The sequence below is a fragment of the Euleptes europaea genome, chromosome 3, assembly GCF_029931775.1.
Source record: "Euleptes europaea isolate rEulEur1 chromosome 3, rEulEur1.hap1, whole genome shotgun sequence".
Lineage (NCBI taxonomy): Eukaryota > Metazoa > Chordata > Lepidosauria > Squamata > Sphaerodactylidae > Euleptes > Euleptes europaea.
The window spans coordinates 13,715,456-13,736,186 of NC_079314.1; the positions used below are offsets into that span (position 1 = coordinate 13,715,456).

At 46.8% G+C, this 20,731-nt stretch overlaps 1 protein-coding gene across 1 annotated transcript; it reads right to left on the reverse strand.

Annotated features, from left to right (window-relative positions):
* Positions 1 to 7,820: 7,820 nt before the first annotated feature.
* Positions 7,821 to 16,269, reverse strand: LOC130474675 (protein NKG7-like). Its single transcript, XM_056846373.1, has 4 exons — positions 16,095 to 16,269; positions 14,962 to 15,108; positions 10,976 to 11,104; positions 7,821 to 7,864 (listed from the first exon to the last, which is right to left on the reverse strand). Exons 1-4 carry the CDS (start codon positions 16,267 to 16,269, stop codon positions 7,821 to 7,823), a joined length of 495 nt encoding a protein of 164 aa, XP_056702351.1.
* Positions 16,270 to 20,731: the final 4,462 nt, after the last annotated feature.

The following is a 20,731-nucleotide window of genomic DNA, read 5'->3' on the forward strand; positions in this document are numbered from 1 at the left end:
GTCCTGCGCCATGCCAGCTGGACAGCTTTATTCTTTTCTGCCTTCACTACTGTATTTTAGGGCATCTTGGGGACAAATTCCCTCACCATCAGATGGCGCTGAGAGCATTTGGGGGAGTCGGGTGCATGGCGGGTATTCAGACAGGGAAGTTGTAAGGGGAAAACCCTGGGTTGCTATCTGGAGTTGAGCCAAAGTTTTGCAAGGATTTATAGCACCTGCTCCAGCGTTTGGTCTTTCTGTGTCAGCTCATTAAAACTTTTCCTTTACGCTCCTCGTGAACTTATGGATTTCTCTATTGGCTGGAGCCGGTGAGTAGATTTTTTCTTCTGATGATGGCGGAAGCCCAGGTAGTCAAGAAACTGGGAAAAATAGGAACTGGGGAAACATTATGTGTGCGGAAAGGGCTGTCAAACTGCAGTTGACTTATTGAGACCCCTTTTGGGGGTTTTCAAGGCTAGAGATGAACAGAGGTGGTTTGCTAGTGCCAACCTCTGCCTAGCAGCCCTGGACTTCCTTGATGCCCTCCCACCCAACTACTAGGGCTGGTATTGGAAGGAAGATATAAGAAGGTCCCGATCCCGATGGAGGTCGGTTTCAGGTCGCCGGCTCAACGTCGACTCCTCCTTCCATCCTTCTGAGGTCGGGAAAATGAGTACCCAGCTTGCTGGGGGTAAAGTGTCAACGACTAGGGAAGGCACTGGCAAACCACCCTGTAAACATAGTCCGCCTAGTAAAAGTCGGGATGGGACGTCACCCCATGGGTCAGGAATGACCCGGTGCTTGCACAGGGGACTACCTATAGCAGAAAGACTCTGCCCTTGTGGGTCAGGGGATACTGAAACCTCTGATTCATTGTTCGTTCTACCAGGATGTCTGCACAAGGTTTATTTCTCCTATGTTTAACAATTTCCCTGGCCAACACAACACATTTTTGGCCAAGATGCTTCTAATAGATGAAAAACTGTAGTTTTCACTTCTGACCACTGTGAGGGTCTGTGTGTCTTTGCCTTGAGTGAGGCCTTTGCATTTGTCTGGTTTCCCCCCCCCTCTCTCTGGACTCGTAAAAGCAGTCCAGGTCAATTCCCTTGGTTCAGGCACGGCGCCTGACGGGGCCCAGGTTGGAATGTGTCTCTTCTCTTCCCACGTTCCTCCCTTGCCCTCTCCGACTCCCTTCCTTCGGCTACGGCCTTGGAGAGTAGATTGTACTAACAAGCTCCCTACTTGCTTTGATGTTCTGTACCATGCACAGCCATTGCTTCCCATAACATATGCTTGACCTCTGCTCCCCTGTAGGGGTTATAATTCTGTCTTTGTGAATCAGTAGTCACTTGCAACTTTAACAGTGTATGGCTTACACCTTCTGAAGCTCTCAATAAAGATCCTTGTTTCTGCACGACTGTCTGAGCAAGTGGTTTTATGGGATTTGCAGAGAGGTGGGGAACCCTCACATTAAGTTGCAAGTCCTCTGCCTCGTTGTCCTGCTCCTGTACAGTTCCTGGACAGCTATGGCAGGCAACGGGGATGACAACGGCAAACCGGGCGACAGCGACCAGAAGGACAATGCTGTACCCAAAAAGCCTGACCTACCCCCTTCAGACGGGAAGTCGACTGGGAACACGCCCAGTGGAGCTGACTCCGGGTCAGGTTTGGGTGCAAAGTCCAAGCAAACTCGCTTGGAGTCCTGGCTGGAATCACCCCGGCGTTGGTCGCTCCCGCAGAGCGACGCGCGGTCACGATGGACTGCGGTTCCTGGGTTGGGGTTCGAGGACGACCCCGCCCGAAAGGAAGCCCTGCTGCTTCACCAGATGGATGAGGAGCGGCAGCGCTGGCAGGAAGAGCGCCAGGGGTTACTGGAACGTATGGATACCATGCAAGCAGTGATGCTGGAGATGGCCCGAGCCATGGATGAACTGAAAGTTCAAACTCCTCCCATGGACCCGCTGGACGGAGGACGACAGCCACCCGTGGCCCCCGCACCTCCCATCCGTCCCACTCCACCGGCTCGCAGAGATTTGAAAATCACGTATGACGGGTCGAGTGACCAGCTAACGTTTTTTATGGTGCAAGTGGACATTTTTATGCGCGAACAGGCCCGGACTTTTACCTTGGAAGACTCCCGGGTCCAATACGTGGCTTCTCTCTTACAAGGTGAGGCGGCCGCCTGGATGGTACAGCAGTATGAGCTCCGCTCCCCGGTCCTGCGACGCCTCGATGACTTCATGGTCGCCCTTCGACACCGCTTCGAGGACCCGCATTTGGGTGAGCGAGCAAAGACTGCCTTGCAACAACTGCGCCAAGGGACTAAATCTGTCACGCAGTATGCAAGCGAGTTCCAGTCTCTCTCGAGCCGCATTTTGGACTGAAGTGAAGCTACCCGGGTGCAGTGTTTCCGTGAAGGTTTGAACCCGGATTTGCAACACTGGGCCTTCATGCAGGGCAACCCTCCTGATGTTGAAGGCTGGGTTCGCCACGCCGCCGACATCGAAAACCGGAAGCAACTGCTGCTCCTGTCCCGACAGCGCACCGGACGGGAGACCAAGACCCGTGGAGACAGGCCTGGTGGTCCGAAGGACTCTCGTCCCCCCTCGGGGGGAGGAACCTCCATGACCGAACGCCGTAAACGCTTTGAGAGCGGGGTCTGTCTCGTTTGCGGGGGAAAAGGACACTTTGCTGCTCAATGCCCTTCACGACCCGGACGTCCGGGACCGTCTCATCCGGCAACGACCGAGCCTGAGAAGCCCCCTCCCGAGGGGCAGCCTCGCCGCCGGAGCGGCGCACCGAGCCGACGAAGCACACCCTCGGCTTTGCACGCACGCACTGAGGTCGAAGCCTCGGGCCCTGCCGACCCATCGGGGTCACGGATTACAAATGAAGCCTTTGACTCATCGGAGTCACGGATTACAAATACTGCAACTGCTTCCTCCAGCGAGGAGGAGGACTGGGACCTGCCGGCAAAAAACGCCGTCGGTCTGCTGTAAGGGGGGCTCCTCAGCAGACCGCTCCGAACGTTGTGCAAGGAGCTCCACTAATGGTAAGCGCTCAAGAAGACAATGTGTATGTAAAGGTCAAACTCTCACTACCTAAAGGGGAGCCCACGTTAGAATTCACGGCCCTAGTGGACTCGGGTTGTGCCCGCACCATGATGAGCGAAGAGGCTGCCCAACTATTGCGCGTTAAGCGGAAGCGGTTACCCGAACCCATCTGCTTTTCCCAAATGGATGGCAGTGACTTTAAGAAGGGACCCGTAACCCACCGCACCGCAGCAGTCGTCATGGCTATAGGGGAGCATTGGGAACGCCTTTATTTTACCATTGCCCCCATAGTCGCACCTATTGTATTAGGGATGAATTGGTTGCTGGGGCACAATCCCTCCATAGACTGGGTTGAGCGGACGCTCACCTTTCCCCGCAACCCGTGTGAACTTCATGATAGAGACCGAGTACTGCACACCCCCGCAGCCGCCCTCTTAGGGGCCCCTTCCGTTGGACTCCGCTGCCCCAGCTCCCCAACGAGTATTCCCAGTTTGCCGATGTGTTTGACGTGCGGGAATGCGACGAGCTGCCCCCCCACCGGGAGACGGACTGTGCCATCGAAATAGTGGGGGATGGCAAATTGTCCAAGGGGAAGGTTTACCCCATGAGTCCCAGTGAAAAGGCAGTGCTACGAGAGTATTTGGACACCAATTTGGCGCGAGGCTTTATCCGCCCGTCTAAGGCTCCCTACTCGGCCCCCGCCTTCTTTGTCAAGAAAAAGACGGGAGACTTGAGACTGTGTATTGATTTTCGTAGACTGAATGCGGTCACACAGTCTAATGCATACCCCCTCCCTCTCATTCCAGACCTTCTCGCACAGTTGAAAGAGGGCCGAATCTTCACCAAATTGGACTTGGTGGAGGCCTACCACCGAGTCCGCATACGAGAAGGGGATGAACCAAAGACTGCCTTCTCCAGTTGTTTTGGAATGTTTGAGTATTTAGTGATGCCCTTCGGACTTTCGGGGGTCCGAGTGTGTTCATGCAATTAATTAATGAAGTGCTTCATGATTTATTGTTTCGCGGGGTGGTGGTTTTCTTGGACGATATTCTCATTTATACGAAAACCATGAAGGAGCACGTACAATTGGTGCGCGAAGTGCTGCAGTGGCAGCGCGAGCACAAACTGTTTGCTAAGGTTTCAAAATGTGATTTCCATCAACCATCCATCACCTTCTTGGGGTACGTGATTTCCCATCAAGTCTTGGAAATGGATCCCGAAAAGGTTCGGGCGGTAATGGAATGGGACCCCCCCACCACGCGCAGACAATTACAGCAGTTTTTGGGCTTTGCTAACTTTTACCGAAACTTCATCCCCAATTTTGCCCAAGTAGCGCTCCCCCTCACTTCGCTTCTGCGCACGAAAGGGAAAGGGGCGGGGGCCGCCTTGCCCTCGGCTCGGTTGCAGTGGAGTTCGGACTGCCAGCGGGCTTTCGATACGCTCAAGCTGCTTTTCTCATCCGAACCCGTTCTTGCGCACCCTGATTGTGAAAAGCCTTTCGTGGTTCAGGTTGATGCGTCCGACGTTGCTATGGGAGGGGCCCTCTTGCAACGGGACGAGAACGGCCTGCTGAGACCTTGTGCCTATTTTTCTAAAAAATTCTCCCAATCCGAAATCAACTGGGCCATTTGGGAGAAGGAAGCCGCGGCGGTTAAACATGCCCTCACCATTTGGAGGCATTTCCTGGAAGGGGCAGAGATCCCTTTTGAAGTTTGCAGCGATCACAAGAACCTAGAGGCCTTGAAAGGGGCCAGAAAGCTCAACGCAAAACAAATTCGTTGGGCACAGTTTTTTGCCAAGTTCCGCTTTGTCCTGAAACATGTGCCAGGGAAGGACAATGCGTTAGCGGACACTCTTTCTAGGCTTCCCCAGTACCGCAATGACTTTGACCGTCCGGTGGATTCCTTGTTCACCCCTGAACAGAGGGGGGAGGTCTCGGGACTTGCAGTGACCACCCGATCCCAATCCCACCGTCAGGAGGTTCCCCCCCTTAAGGGAATCCCTGAGGCTTTTCAACAGCGGCTCCGGGACGCTTCTCAGAGGGAGGCGGATTTGCAGGTCCTCCCCGCAAATCTCGACTGACAGGGCTCCTTGTGGCTGCAGGGGGGTAAGCCTTACGTCCCCAAGGCGCTCCGAAAAGAGGTGTTGGGACTGGTTCACAGGGCCAAGCTTGCAGGGCATTTTGGGTTTGTCAAGACTTTGCATCTATTGCGACGCCAATTTTGGTGGCCAGGCATGTGGAATTGTATGTGCGCAGCTGCCCCATCTGCGCCACGGCCAAAAAACGGATGGGAAAACCCCCCGGACTATTAAAGCCTCTAGAGACCCCAACCATGCCCTGGGAAGTGATTGCCATGGATTTTATCACTGATTTACCCCCAAGTCGGGGAAAAACGGTACTGTGGGTGATAACAGACTTATTTTCTAAACAGGTTCACTTTGTTCCTTGTGCGGGACTACAGTCGGCCCAGAAGTTGGCTAAACTGTTTATTAGTCACGTGGTGAAGCATCATTCGGTCCCGAGAAAGGTCCTCTCTGACAGAGGGGCCCAGTTCGTTGCCAAATTCTGGAGAGCCTTCCTGAAAGTCGTGGGGGTGGAAGAGCAAGGACTTTCTTCAGCCTATCACCCCCAGACTGATGGCCAGACCGAACGTGTCAATGCTGTAGTTGAATGTTATCTCAGGTGTTATGTCAATTATCACCAGGATGATTGGGTAGACCTGTTGCCTTTTGCTGAATATGCCTATAATAATGCCCCCCATTCCTCCACAGGTTTCAGTCCGTTTCGAGTGGTTTATGGAAAGGACTTTGGGCCCTTTGGTTCCCCCAACATCACTCCTGAACTTGAGGGGGTGCAGGAGGTTCAAGATTGGGTACAAGTAGTGCAAACCACTTGGCCCTGGCTGCAGAAAAACCTGGAAAGGGCCAAGCGCAAATACAAAGACCAGGCCGATAAGCATCGGTCCCCAGGGTGGGAACTCAAGGTGGGAGAGCAGGTTTACCTCTCCACCAAGAACCTACGGTCACTTCGGCCTTGCAAAAAGCTTAGTGACAGGTATGTAGGTCCCTTCCCCATCACCCGGGTGATCAATGACGTCACGGTGGAGTTGGAACTTCCCAAGTCTCTTTGGGGGGTGCATCCGGTGTTCCATATCAGTCTACTTAAACCGTACGTCGCTGCCCCTCAGTTCCACCCCCTCCCTAAGGCTGAAGTTCCTACAGTTGTGGGAGGGGAATCGCATCTTGAGGTTTCTAAAGTGTTGGACTCTAAGCTGAAAAGGGGGAAACTGTTCTATTTGATCCGCTGGAAGCACCTGGGCGCCGCCCAGGATGAGTGGGTAGCTGCTCCCCATGTGGCGGCTCCCCGCCTGGTTCAAGAGTTTCACTCTGCCTATCCTGACAGGCCTCATCCTCCCGGACTTGGGGGAGGGGGGCCTTAAGGGGGGCAGAATGTGAGGGTCTGTGTGTCTTTGCCTTGAGTGAGGCCTTTGCATTTGTCTGGTTTCCCCCCCCCCCCTCTCTGGACTCGTAAAAGCAGTCCAGGTCAATTCCCTTGGTTCAGGCGTGGCGCCTGACGGGGCCCAGGTTGGAATGTGTCTCTTCTCTTCCCACGTTCCTCCCTTGCCCTCTCCGACTCCCTTCCTTCGGCTACGGCCTTGGAGAGTAGATTGTACTAACAAGCTCCCTACTTGCTTTGATGTTCTGTACCATGCACAGCCATTGCTTCCCATAACATATGCTTGACCTCTGCTCCCCTGTAGGGGTTATAATTCTGTCTTTGTGAATCAGTAGTCACTTGCAACTTTAACAGTGTATGGCTTACACCTTCTGAAGCTCTCAATAAAGATCATTGTTTCTGCACGACTGTCTGAGCAAGTGGTTTTATGGGATTTGCACAGAGAGGTGGGGAACCCTCACAACCACCAAATTTTGTGCTGCAGCTATTAAAATACATCATACACTGCTAGGAAAAGATTAATTGAAATATTCTACCATTTTGAAATGTTAATGGGATTATGTCAAGTTGTGTGATGCCTATATAAATTCCATTATATATTTGTAATTTTTCATTTTAGGTCTAGGTTATATGTTTTGTATTTTTCTTGCTTGTCATTCATCGTATTAATAAATTTGATTTGATACTAGGGCTGACCCTGCTTAGTTTCTGAGATCTGACGAAATCCAGCTACCCTGGGCCACCCAGGTCAGGGTTGGAAAAATCATAGGGCTCTAGAACTGGAAGGACCCTCACAGATCACCTAGGGGGTCACTGGGGGTGTGGGGGGAGGTAGTTTTGAATTTCCCGCATTGTGCAGGGGGTTGGACTAGATGATCCTGGAGGTTCCTTCAACTCTGTGATTCTATGCTTCTATAAGCTTTACACCGGCTAATGTGTTTTAAGCAAACATTAAAATGTGTCCCTAGGAAGAAAACGAAAGGCCCACCATCATTCTGTTGCACATCCTTATTGCAAAAAATATCACACCTCTCAAAACCAGCATTCTTTTAATTTCCCCTCTCCCAAACCCCCACCCTTCATAACTGTTGAGAAAAAAGGACAGTATTTGCTACCAAAAAAAAAATGTCTTTATTTTTAAAAAGTTGATAATGTAATTAGGCAACTTAGTGGGGAGAAATTCATTCTTGTTCCCTTAAAAAAACACACATACAACAACAGCAACTACTGCCTCTGCCTTTCTGGTTTCCTCTGGGATGACATCCGGGCTCCAACTTCCTCCCTACAAGTTTAGCAGCAGAGACCACCCCAAAACGGCAGCTCAGCTTTTCTCACTCTTCTGTAGTACGACGGACTACCATATAAGCAAGCCCACCTGCCAGGAGAGAAAAGAAACACGATCAGGGTAAAAGGTGAATGGCAACACTCTTAATGGGTAGTATAAATAGCTTATAATCATTGTGCAAATAGCTGTTTTACAATTTGTGTAAGCCTGTGATTAGAATGCAATACTCAAGGCTTCTGGAGGTAAATTGTGAAGAGCTGTGCTAGTCTATGACTGTTTTAATAAAGATTGATTGAAGGATAAAAGGTCAGGTAGGATGGAGAATCTCCTGAAGCTAGGGTTGCCAACCTCCTGGTACTAACTGGAGATCTCCTGCTATTACAACTGAGCACCAGGTGATAGAGATCAGTTCCCCCAGAAAAAATGGCTGCTCTGGCCATTGGACTCTATGGCATTGAAGTTCCTCTCCTCCCCAAACCCCGCCCTCCTCAGGCTCCACCCCAAATGCTTCCTGCCGGTGGTGAAGAGGGACCTGGCAACCCTACTTGAACCATCCAGACCACTGACACATCTCGTTGCTTATCTAGCCCTCAAGCTCTCCCATGCTGAGATTTCAAGACTTGTATTTTTCACTGTTGAGCACTGCGTGGCTGAAATGCTTTGAGATTTCTGCTCTAAAGTACAGAAGATGAACCAGCATGGTTAAGAGAGGCATACTCTAATCTGGAGAAGCAGGTTCGATTCCTCACTCCTCCCCATGAAGCTTGCTGGGTGACCTTGAGCCAGTCACAGTTCTCTCTGAACTCTCTCAGCCCACACAGAGGCAGGCAATGACAAACCACCTCTGAATGTCTCTTGCCTTGAGAACCCTGTGGGGTTGCCTTAAGCCAGCTGTGACTTGATGGCACACACACACACAAACAGAAGAGGGACAACTAAGATTATTAAAAGGCGAAAGCCCCTTTCCTGTGACGAGAAATGAGGAGTCTGGGACTTTTCCGTTTAGAGAAGAGATGACTAAGGGGAGAGTGGGGCAATGATAAAAGGTTTATAGAATTACACACAGGCTAGAGAGAGCGGACAAAGAGAACTTTTTTCTCCCTCCTCCAGAATACTAGAACTGGGGGCAGGGGACCGAATGAAGCTGATGGGCAGTAGATTCTGGACGGACAAAAGGGAATATTTCTTTTCTCAACAAGTGACTTCTGTAGCATTGATTTATTACCTTACCTCTTGAAGAGAAAAGATACTCTCAAACCCAGGACTGTAAATATTCCCTGCAGTGGCTTAAATAGTATATAGAATTTACTCGGCTGGATATTGTCCATGTTTGTTGTACCATATGTATTATTTGTTGTTTAATACAAACTTGTAATGTTTTGCAGTTTGAAGCTGTTTTTTTTGTTTGCTGCCAGGTTTGCTGCTACTACTGCCAGGTAGTAGCGGGAGATTTCCTGCTAATTCAACTGATCTCCAGCCAATAGAGATCAGATCACCTGGAGAAAAATGGCCGCTTTAGCAATTGGACTCTATGGCATTGAAGTCCCTCCCCTCCCCAAACCCCGTCCTCCTCAGGCTCCGCCCCCCAAAATCTCCTGCCGGTGGCGAAGTGGGATGGAGTGATGGACGTGGGCATAGACGGCTTTAAAAGGGGGTTAGACAGACTCATGGAGGAGAGCTCTATCAGTGGCAACTAGCCACTGTGACGAAAGGGGACCTCCACATTCAGTCCACCTCTGAAAATCAGTCCTAGGAGGCAGCATGGGGCGGGGGAGGCCTTGGCCTCCATGCCATATTGTTGGTAGGGTTGCCAGGTCCCTTTTTGCTACCGGAGGGAGGTTTTTGGGGTGGAGCCTGAAGAGGGTGGGGTTTGGGGAGGGGAGGGACTTCAATGCTGTAGAGTCCAATGGCTAAAGCGGCCATTTTCTCCAGGTGAACTGATCTCTATTGGCTGGAGATCAGATGTAATAGCAGGAGATCTCCAGCTAGAACCTGGAGGTTGGCAACCCTAGTCCAATTGCCAAAGCGGCCATTTCCCAAGGCTAGGTGATCTCTATTGGCTGGAGATAAGTTGTAATAGCAGGAGATCGCAAGCTAGTACCTGGAGGTTGGCAGCCCTAATTGTTGGCCATCCATAATAAATGGTCGGCCACTGTATGAGCCAGGCTGCTGAAGTACATGGACCCTTACTGGTTTGATCCAGCAGGACTTTTCTTATAACATTTGGAAGGCACACTGATAAAAACCAAATGGAGACTAGCTGGCTCCAGTGGAGAAATCGTAAGCTTTTCCAAGTGGGTGAGGGTGAAACTCTTCTTGGACCTATTTAGATCTTGGGAAAGTCTTCAGTCTGAAAATATGAAGCTTCCTGAAACTGAGTTAGACCATTAGTCAATCCTGTCCATTGTTGGGACAATATTCCTCCAAGGTTTCAAGTGTCAGATGGTTATTCTGGCGTAGTGGTCAGACAAAGATCTAAAGAGGTCCAGATTCAAACCCTGACTCTGCCACTAATCAAACTTATTTAATACAGTCGGAGACCAATAAAAAAAATCAGTACAATAATCCAAACTTCCAGAATATCAATTAACTCATGGTAAAAAAAAGGAAAAAAAACATTTAAAATTGTAGAATCACAGAATTATGCATTATAAAACTTATAGCTAAAAAGCCTATATATGGCTCATCCAAGTTTCCTAATCTTGAGGCTAAAAGTTATTGCTAAAAAGCCTATATATGGTTTACCCAAGATTTCCTAATCTTATAGGCTATCCAACCAAATTTGGCAACCTTAAAAGTGATGTCTCGATTCATATCTGCTGACATTAGTGAGAGGAGAGTCCTAAGTTTACCGGGATGGCAGGAAATTAAAGGGTTTCCTAATATGACTATAGAACTTACAATAAAACAAGGTATGCTCCAAGGTCTCGATATGACTCTGCCACAAAGTTCACAGGGTGACCCTGGGACGCTTATTCTCAGTCAGTGTAACTTAGCTTACAGGGTTGTTGTGAGGATAAAATGGGGGAAAGGAGAGCTGTGCAAGCCACCTGGAGCTGCTTGGAGGAAGGGAGGGATAAAAAGGCTGAGAGAGAGAGAGAGAGAGCACACCTCACAACTTATACATGGACGCAGGGTCTCTGGCAATCCAGGGTCAATCTTAAAAATAAATTTCAGCATTGCCATTCGGCACACACTTACCAGTTATAAGAAACAGAGGGAATGAGGCCCAGGCCAAACCGAAGGACCATCGGAAGATTCCCCAGAGTCCCATGTATTGGGCAATGGACACTCCTGTGAAAGATGCCATGGCGATCAGGGAGCAAACACCTAGGAATGCAAAAAAAGAGGTTATCTCTTAGGAACTGCAAATTCCCGCAGACTTCCTTTCCCCTACCTTACCATTCAGAAGAGTTGGCAGGACTGTTCTAGAAGTCAGATATTGGCAGAATAGGCGGACCTCGGAAGCCACGGAGATGAAGAGCCTTGCAAAATCTCAGGGCAATCCAAATTAGGGTTGCCAGCTCTGGGTTAGAAACTTCCTGGAGAAATTCCTGGGGAGGGTGGAGTTTGGGGAAGGGAGGGAACTCAGAAGGGTATAATGGCATAGACACCATTCTCCAAAGCTGCCATTGTCTTCAGAGGAACTGAACTCTGTAGTCTGGAGATCAGTTGTAATTCCAGGAGATCTTCAGGCCCCACCTGGAGGTTGGCAACCCTGTTTACAATGCACAGGGGCATGGATTCAGATAGGCAAAACCCTGCAGAAAAAGGATCTCAAGGCCATTCATAACAGGAACACGCTACACTTGGTTTTGCATTGTTTTATTGCAAATGCCCCGAAGGGAGTTAAAGTCTTGCCAAGTGCATATCTTCCAATCCTGGGATTAATTTGAGAACTCCTGTTTGGTCGGTACTTGTAGGTTATCCGGGCTGTGTAACCGTGGTCTTGGAACTTTCTTTCCTGACGTTTCGCCAGCAGCTGTAGCCGGCATCTTCAGAGGAGTAACACTGAAGGACAGTGTCTCTGTGTCAAGTGTGTAGGGAGAGTAATATATAGTCAGAAAGGGGTTGGGTTTGAGCTGAGTCATTGTCCTGCAAAAAAGTAATGTGCTAATCATTGTCCTGTAAGTATCCAGATAATGTGCAAATGAGGGTGTGGTATGTTAATATGGAACCATTGTATCCTGAAGTGATCTGTTAATGTGTGAAATCCAAAGCTAATCTGCATGGCTATTGTGGACTGTAGTCTTTGCTAGTCTGGAGGTTTTCAGGACAGGAAGCCAAGCCTTATTCATTCTTAAACTCTCTTCTTTTCTGTTAAAGTTGTGCTGATGTTTATGAATTTCAATGGCTTCTCTGTGCAATCTGACAAAATAGTTGGTAGAATTGTCCAGTCTTTCAGTGTCTTGGAATAAGACCCTGTGTCCTGTTTGTGTCAGTCCATGTTCAGCCACTGCTGATTTCTCAGGTTGGCCAAGTCTGCAGTATCTTTCATGTTCTTTTATCCTTGTTTGTATGCTGCGTTTTGTGGTCCCGATGTAAACTTCTCCACAGCTGCAAGGTATACGATATACTCCTGCAGAGATGAGGGGGTCTCTTTTGTCTTTTGCTGATCGTAGCATTTGTTGTATTTTCTTGGTGGGTTTAAACACTGTTTGTAAGTTATGTTTTTCAAATGTTTCTCCATCCTATCAGTGACTCCTTTAATTAATGGCAAGAATACCTTTCCTATGGGAGACTGTTTTTCTGGAGTTTTCTGATTTTTGTTTGGTTTAATTAATTTTAATTTTGTTTGATTAACCAGATTTTTCCAGAAGAAACAACAGCCTTATTTCACCATTGTTTGACAACAAGTTACTTCCTATGGGATCAAGAATTTTATGAACAGATTGATGGAGTAGCTATGGGAAGTCCACTCAGTCCAGTAATAGCAAACCTTTACATGGAATATTTTGAAAAGACAGCATTAGAATCGGCACCTTACAAACCTACAGTCTGGTTCAGGTTCGTAGATGATACATTTACTATTTGGAGCCATGGTAAAGAAAAATTAATGGACTTTCTAAACCATCTTAATAATATCCATCCAAACATTCAGTTTACCATGGAAAAGGAAATTGAGGGTAAACTCCCATTTCTTGATACCCTTGTCATCTGTAAAACAAACTTTCAGTTAGGTCACAAGGTCTACCGGAAACCAACTCACACAGATCGCTACTTACACAAAAACTCCAACCACCACCCCTGACAGAAAAGAGGAATAATCAAAACATTAATGGACCGTGCAAGACGGATCTGTGAACCACAGTTTCTCAAGGAAGAAACTAATCATCTAAATCACGCACTGCTAGCAAACGGCTATTCCAAGAATGAAATCAGAAGGGCCATTAAACCAAACAAAAATCAGAAAACTCCGGAAAAACAGTCTCCCATAGGAAAGGTATTCTTGCCATTTATTAAAGGAGTCACTGATAGGATGGAGAAACTTTTGAAAAAAACATAACCTACAAACAGTGTTTAAACCCACCAAGAAAATACAACAAATGCTACGATCAGTAAAAGACAAAAGAGACCCCCTCACCTCTGCAGGAGTATATCGTATACCTTGCAGCTGTGGAGAAGTTTACATCGGGACCACAAAACGCAGCATACAAACAAGGATAAAAGAACATGAAAGATACTGCAGACTTGGCCAACCTGAGAAATCAGCAGTGGCTGAACATGGACTGACACAAACAGGACACAGGGTCTTATTCCAAGACACTGAAAGACTGGACAATTCTACCAACTATTTTGTCAGATTGCACAGAGAAGCCATTGAAATTCATAAACATCAGCACAACTTTAACAGAAAAGAAGAGAGTTTAAGAATGAATAAGGCTTGGCTTCCTGTCCTGAAAACCTCCAGACTAACAAAGACTACAATCAACAATAGTCATGCAGATTAGCTTTGGATTTCACACATTAACAGATCACTTCAGGATACAATGGTTCCATATTAACATACCACACCCTCATTAGCACATTATCTGGACACTAACAGGACAATGATTAGCACATTACTTTTTTGCAGGACAATGACTCAGCTCAAACCCAACCCCTTTCTGACTATATATTACTCTCCCTACACACTTGACACTGAGACACTGTCCTTCAGTGTTACTCCTCTGAAGATGCCTGCCGCAGCTGCTGGCGAAACGTCAGGAAAGAAAATTCCAAGACCACGGTTACACAGCCCGGATAAACTACAAGAACCAATGAACTCTGACCGTGAAAGCCTTCGACAAGATCCTGTTTGGTCGTTTATGCAGGGGTACTTTCACTCATGTTCGCCCCACCCCATCTGTCTCGGTTGTTCCTTGGAGTTCTGCACGAGGTTCCTGTCCATTAGAGATGATCTCGGGGCCAGCCCACACAAATCCCAGGACTTCCCGTTCCTCTGTTAACCCGATTCTTCTCTTTCACCTGAGCTCAGCCCGGGTGAAATCCCCATGCATAATGAAAAGAGTGGGACACTCAAGCTTGGTTTCTATCTAGGGTTGCCATGTCCCTCTTTGCCATCAGTGGGAGGTTTTTGGGGTGGAGCCTGAAGAGGGCAGAATTTGGGGAGGGGAGGGACTTCGATGGCATAGAGTTAAATTGCCAAAGTGCCCATTTTCTCTAGGTGAACTGATCTCTATCAGCTGGAGATCAGTTGCAATAGCAGGAGATCTCCAGCTTCTACCTGGAGGTTGGCAGCCCTATTTCTATCACAGAAATCATGCAGCCAATTACAAAGCAGTGTGTAAAGAGGCAGGGATTCAAATGCTTCCTGCTTCCTCAGAAATCTTTCTGAGCAGAAGAAAGGCTTTTTAAAAAGGAGGCTTGGATTTCTCCCCCCTTCCTTTCAGGTTGCTCCGTTTTTTGTTCTTAAAATGCTTTTTTACATGGCAATTGGGTTGGGGGGGAATTTCTCTCACAAAGTAAGCCAATTACAAAGCAGCATTTAAAGGGGCAGGGACTTGATTTGAGCTTGGAGACTGCTGGTGCATGGACTCCCAACAGGAATGTGTGGGTCCAGTGAGCAATGTACCTCAGGTAAAACTCCCATGCATAAGTGACCTAAGGTACACAAGGCCTAGCAACCCCAGTAAAAGAATGGAACTGGGGAAATTCCAATTTCACTAGGCATTTAAATGAAATACCTGCTGCAATGCTGGCTAGGACTGCAAGAAGAGCTGTAGAAATGGAACCAATCTTAGGTCGATAAAATGAGGCGCAAAGACTAAAGAAAGAGGCAGCGCCAGCGAACATGCCCATCAGGAGGAAGGCTCGGGTGGCATGCATATAACCTGCAATCAGACAGAAGGGGATTAAATGCACATTAATGAAACACAGCAAAAAAGCAATTTGATGTGCGCTTGTGTATGAGCTATCATGGTGTAGTGGTTAAGAGGAGTGGACTCCAATCTGGAGAACCGGGTTTGATTCCCCACTCCTCCATGTGAGAGTCACACTTTAATCTGGTGAACTGGATTTATTTCCCCACTCCTACACATGAAGCCAGCTGGGTGACATTGGGCTAGAACTCTTCTTCTTCTTCTGCTTCTGCTTCTGCTTCTTCTGCTTCTTCCATCCCCATTCTAATTGTGTGTGTCTGTATGTGTTGTATTTTAGTAACATACAGGATTATACATATGAAATAGCATGGTGCAATGGCATAGTACAATATCTTGATGTAAGTTGCAGCAGGATTGCTTTTCTGCGGTGTTGAATATATACATATCAAGGATCATCGTAGTGAGGCCGATTTACACATCCCCAACCACCAAAAGGTCCCACTGGTTCGAATCTCTGTTCTGCCATGGAAACTCACTGGGTGACATTGGGCCAGTCCCACTCTCTAAGCCTAACCTACATCGCAAGGTTGTTGTGAAGATCAAGTGGAGGACACGAGAATGATGTAAGCTGTTTTTGGTCTTCACTAGGGAGAAAGCTGGGGTATAAATGAAGTAAAAATAAACAAACAAATAAACATACAATTCTGAAGGTTAGCTTAAACATTCTTGGACACTTCCCACAATTTTTTGCAATGGGCTGGAGATCTGGGTCCGACACTCCGGTAGAGTGTTTCAAAACACCAGTTGCATATAACAATGGGGATGCTAACTCAGCTACCCATGCCTGTGTGTGTCATAATTGCTGCTGTCTTTGACATCTCCTTTACACCATAAATTGGCCTAGATGTTTCTGCAAAACGTTCAGAGAGAAGGAGAAAGATAACAACTTTGACCATCACTCAAGTAGTTCTCTTAGTACAGGAGAGGGAAGATCTTACCATACAGATCATTCATTGAATATGAGGTACAAGTGATGCCTGAACAGACTCTCCAGAGTCCGACTCCAGTTGAATCGGTTCTAGACCCTGTCCAGTAGTCTGAAGCCATACCAATGATAAGCAGCAAGAGGCTTAAGAAGGAGCAGAAGGAGGCGGCAATCCTCAGGACATCCATGGTGAAGAAATGGTGAGGGGTGCGACTGAACGGCGCAATTGGGATGGACCTGGAGAAGGAAGATGTCAGTGTTATGCCGTATGGGATCCTGAGTTGGGATGTGCAGTGTCTCCTTTGTGAGATGTAGGAGCTCCAAAGCCACATACATACAAACAGACATTATCATCATGGCATGCAAGCCACTAGAGGCCTATGTGCAGCTATAGCATTTCAGCACCCTCAGCCCATTCTCATGTATCCTACCACTCTACTAGGGTTGCCTGTGCCTGGCGCCAGCAAGAGCTTGTTGGAGTGGAGCAGGGGGAGAGGCAAGCATCACCTGAGATGTCACCACAACAGGGACACTCTAGGAATCTCTCCAATCTCAATCATAAAAGAGCAAAGAAATTGGGGGGATTCCCAAGTTGCTTGACACAGTGATGTCATTTCCAGGTCTTCACCCAGAAAAGATTTTGCGGCGTCACACAATGCTGATCTCCCATCCCACCCCCGCTATTCCAGGGGAATGGGGGGGGGGTGTCGGCCAGGGGTGTGTGTGCTTAATTATAGTGGGCAAATGGCAACCCTACACTCCATTCAGCAGAGCTGGAAGCCTTCCTCCATACTTCGAGAAGAGCACGAGTCCAGTAGCACCTTAAAGACTAACAAAATTTCTGGCAGGGTCTGAGCTTTCGTGAGCCACAGCTCACTTCTTCAGAGCCGCTCTGAGCCCGACCAGCGGGTTGGGGAGCACGGGGTAAAAATGCTATAAAACAAATCAATAAATAAAATAAGTGAGCTGTGGCTCACGAAAGCTCATGCCCTGCCAGAAATTGTGTTAGTCTTTAAGGTGCTACTGGACTCTTGCTCTTTTCGACTGCTATTGACAGACTAACACGGCTACCCATCATGATCTATCTGACAGAAGAGGTCCTTCTACCACAGGAAGAGCCTCCTCTGATGGAGGACTTTTCCTTAGGGTGGAGGAAGGACTCAAAATTTGCTGACACAATGGTAGGATACACACTAGTAGCTGTGACTTCTATCCCTTTCTTTCTCATGAGGGATATCCAGGGTAGAAGCAATTGTTTAATGCCTATGCCAGGACAGGGCAAATAATTCTGTAGTTTATTTCATTCATTCATTCATTCATTCATTCATTCATTCATTCACTTCACTTCTGGTTTTAACCAGTGTGGTCAGACCCCACCTCCTTTTGTTCCCAGTGGTTGCTGGCTGTGGCCTGGCAACCATGAAGTGTTACACCACCCAAACCTGCCCCCCCAATTTCCTGGAAACAAATCACTTAACTGCCTCCCCCCCCAGAATATTGACACTTTCTCCACCATTCTCAACAACCCCGACCTCTTGTGGCAACCCAAAAGCACACAGAAATATCTCTGTTTCCATTAAAACTTTAATATATTTATAATTTCTTTAAAAAAAAAATCTGGGCATACTAAAATGCAAATTCCAGACTTTTTTTTTTTTTTTAAAGACTTCTTAGCTGTTAGAGCAGCGTTCTTAAAACAAGCATTCTTAGAAAATATATCTAGGGCTTTTTAATTTTTTATAATCATTTGATTATCCTGTATATGAAGCACTTCCACTTTTGATATTAATGTTTGATCTTTAGACTTTGGAGCCTGCAAAGAGTTGGGCTTGTTTGTGCAGAAATGATTAGACGTTTCCAAGAAGCAGTAAACCGGATTTTAAAAGAAGAATTAAAAAAAGCCAACACAGAATAAATGATTTCAAAATGGCTTATGCATGAAAAAAATTCTTATATGTAAGATTGGAATATATTTTTTAAATATAGGTCCATCAATAGCTATTAGTTATGAGAGATAAATGGAACCTCCATATTAAAGGACAGTCTACCACTCACTAACAGGGCTAGGGACAAATAACCCCAGGAGTATCCCTTCAGGTCTTCAGGTCTTACTGGTGAATTTCTTTGCATCTTTTGGCTGGCCACTGTTGGAAACAGGATGCTGGAATAAGTGACCTTCTTGCTGTCTTTGAAGCATACCCTTTCATACTAACTCCACAGGCTATGTCTATCCACCTGGCTCTCTCGCACCCATTTTATCACAACATCCCTGTGATGTAGGTTACTTTGAGAAAGCCTGACTCAAGGTGCAGTGAGCTTCCATGGCAGAGTGGGGATTCGAACCTGGGTCATGGTCCAGCAACCTAGCCCTTAAACACCCTAGCGTAAAGGGGGGGGGGAAGCTTTTTTAAAAATCTTGTGTTTCTGTTTCCTTTTCTTTCGTGCACAAGCCCGGAGCAAAATAACCAATCAGTTAACCTACCTTTCGATGTCCCTTCCTTGGCTCCACGTTAAGGCAAATATCAAAACTCCTTCAAGTGACTGAACAGTATTGCTTGCCTTCCTACAGAAAAAAATTGACATTATCATCTCACCTGCCTCAGAATTGGGTCTTCCTTTCTTCAATGGAAAACGGCACTCTGCGTGGAACGAAGCTCTGGGATGCTATGGGATGCTCTGGGACTCTATGATGCACGGCATGCCCTTTCATCAGGCGTGGGCAGGATTGGCCCCTCCTCCTTTCCAAAGTGCACACAAACCTTCCAAAGAGATCCTGCTCTTTCCACTCCTCATTAACTTCTTTAACTGCCTGTTGGAACAGTAGGGTTGCCAGCTTCGGGTTGGGAAATAACTGGAGATTCGGAGGGAGGGGAGCCTGAGGATGGCGGGGTTTGGACAGGGGAGGGACTTCAATGCCATAGAGTCCAATTGCCCAAGTGGCCATTTTCTCCAGGGGAACTAATCTCTGTCGGCTGGAGATCAGTTGTAATAGCAGGAGATCTCCAGCCACCACCTGGAGGTTGACTGACAGGAAGATAACACCTATGCTGTAAAATGAGCGGCTGGCAAAAATGAACAGCACAAAGCTCAATACTTATCAATATCAAAGACACTATATTATACAAAAAAGTGTGACCCTGTGCTTGACACCCAAAATTGTGTGAACAAACAATTACAAATACACTTAAAGACACAGTCAAAACATTCTCAACGTTGTCGAAGGCTTTCACGGTCAGAGTTCATTGGTTCTTGTAGGTTATCCGGGCTGTGTAACCGTGGTCTTGGAATTTTCTTTCCTGACGTTTCGCTGGCGAAACGTCAGGAAAGAAAATTCCAAGACCACGGTTACACAGCCCGGATAACCTACAAGAACCAATTCTCAACGTTGTTTTTACACAATCTTATTGCAAAGTTCTTATCAAAGATCATAAGCTGAATAGTGCAACTGAGAATAATATCTTCGTCTTGCCTGGACGGCTAAAGGTAAGTAGACTTGGCTTCTCAAAGAAGTCTACACAGCCAGGGAAGGAAATTGTTCAAGGAACGTTTTCCGGATTAATTGTTAAACGTTTTCGCCACTAGAGGGCTTTGTCAGCCTGGAAGCTGGCAACCCTATCGAACAGTCAAACTAACCTGCTGGGTGAATGGTAGGATACACACTGGTAGCTGTGACTTCTATCCCTTTCTTTCTCATGAGGGATATCCAGGGTAGAAGCAATTGTTTAATGCCTATGCCAGGACAGGGCAAATAATTCTGTAGTTTAGTTCATTCATTCATTCATTCATTCATTCATTCATTCATTCATTCATTCATTCACTTCTGGTTTTAACCAGTGTGGTCAGACCCCACCTCCTTTTGTTCCCAGGGGTTGCTGGCCTGGCAACCCTGAAGTGTTACACCACCCAAACCTGCCCCCCCCCAATTTTCTGGAAACAAATCACATAACTGCCCCCCCACAGGAATGTTGACACTTTCTCCACCATTCTCAACAAACCCGACCTCTTGTGGCAACCCAAAAGCACACAGAAATATCTCGGTTTCCATTAATACTTTAATATATTTATAATTTCCTGAGTGTTTATTTTTAAAAAACTGGGCAAATTTAAATGCAAATTCCAGACCTTTTTTTTTAAAAAAAAAGAAGAAAAAAAAGACTTCTTAGCTGTTAGAACAGCGTTCTTAAAACAAGCATTCTTAGAAAATATATCTAGGGCTTTTTAATTTTTTATAATCATTTGATAATCCTGAACATGAAGCACTTTCACTTTTGATATTAATGTTTGATCTTTGGACTTTGGAGCCTGTGATGCAAAGAGGTGGGCTTGTTTGTGCAGAAATGATTAGACGTTTCCAAGAAGCAGTAAACCGGATTTTAAAGAAGAGTTTAAATAAGCCAACACAGAATAAATGATTTCAAAATGGTTTATGCATTAAAAAATTCTTATATGTAAGATTGGAATATATTTTTTAAAAATAGGCCCATCAATAGCTATTAGTTATGAGACATAAATGGAACCTCCATATTAAAGAACAGTCTACCACTCACTAACAGGGCTAGTGATAAATAACCCCAGGAGAATTCCTTCAGGTCTTAAGGTCTTACTGGTGAATTTCTTTGCATCTTTTGGCTGGCCACTGTCAGAAACAGG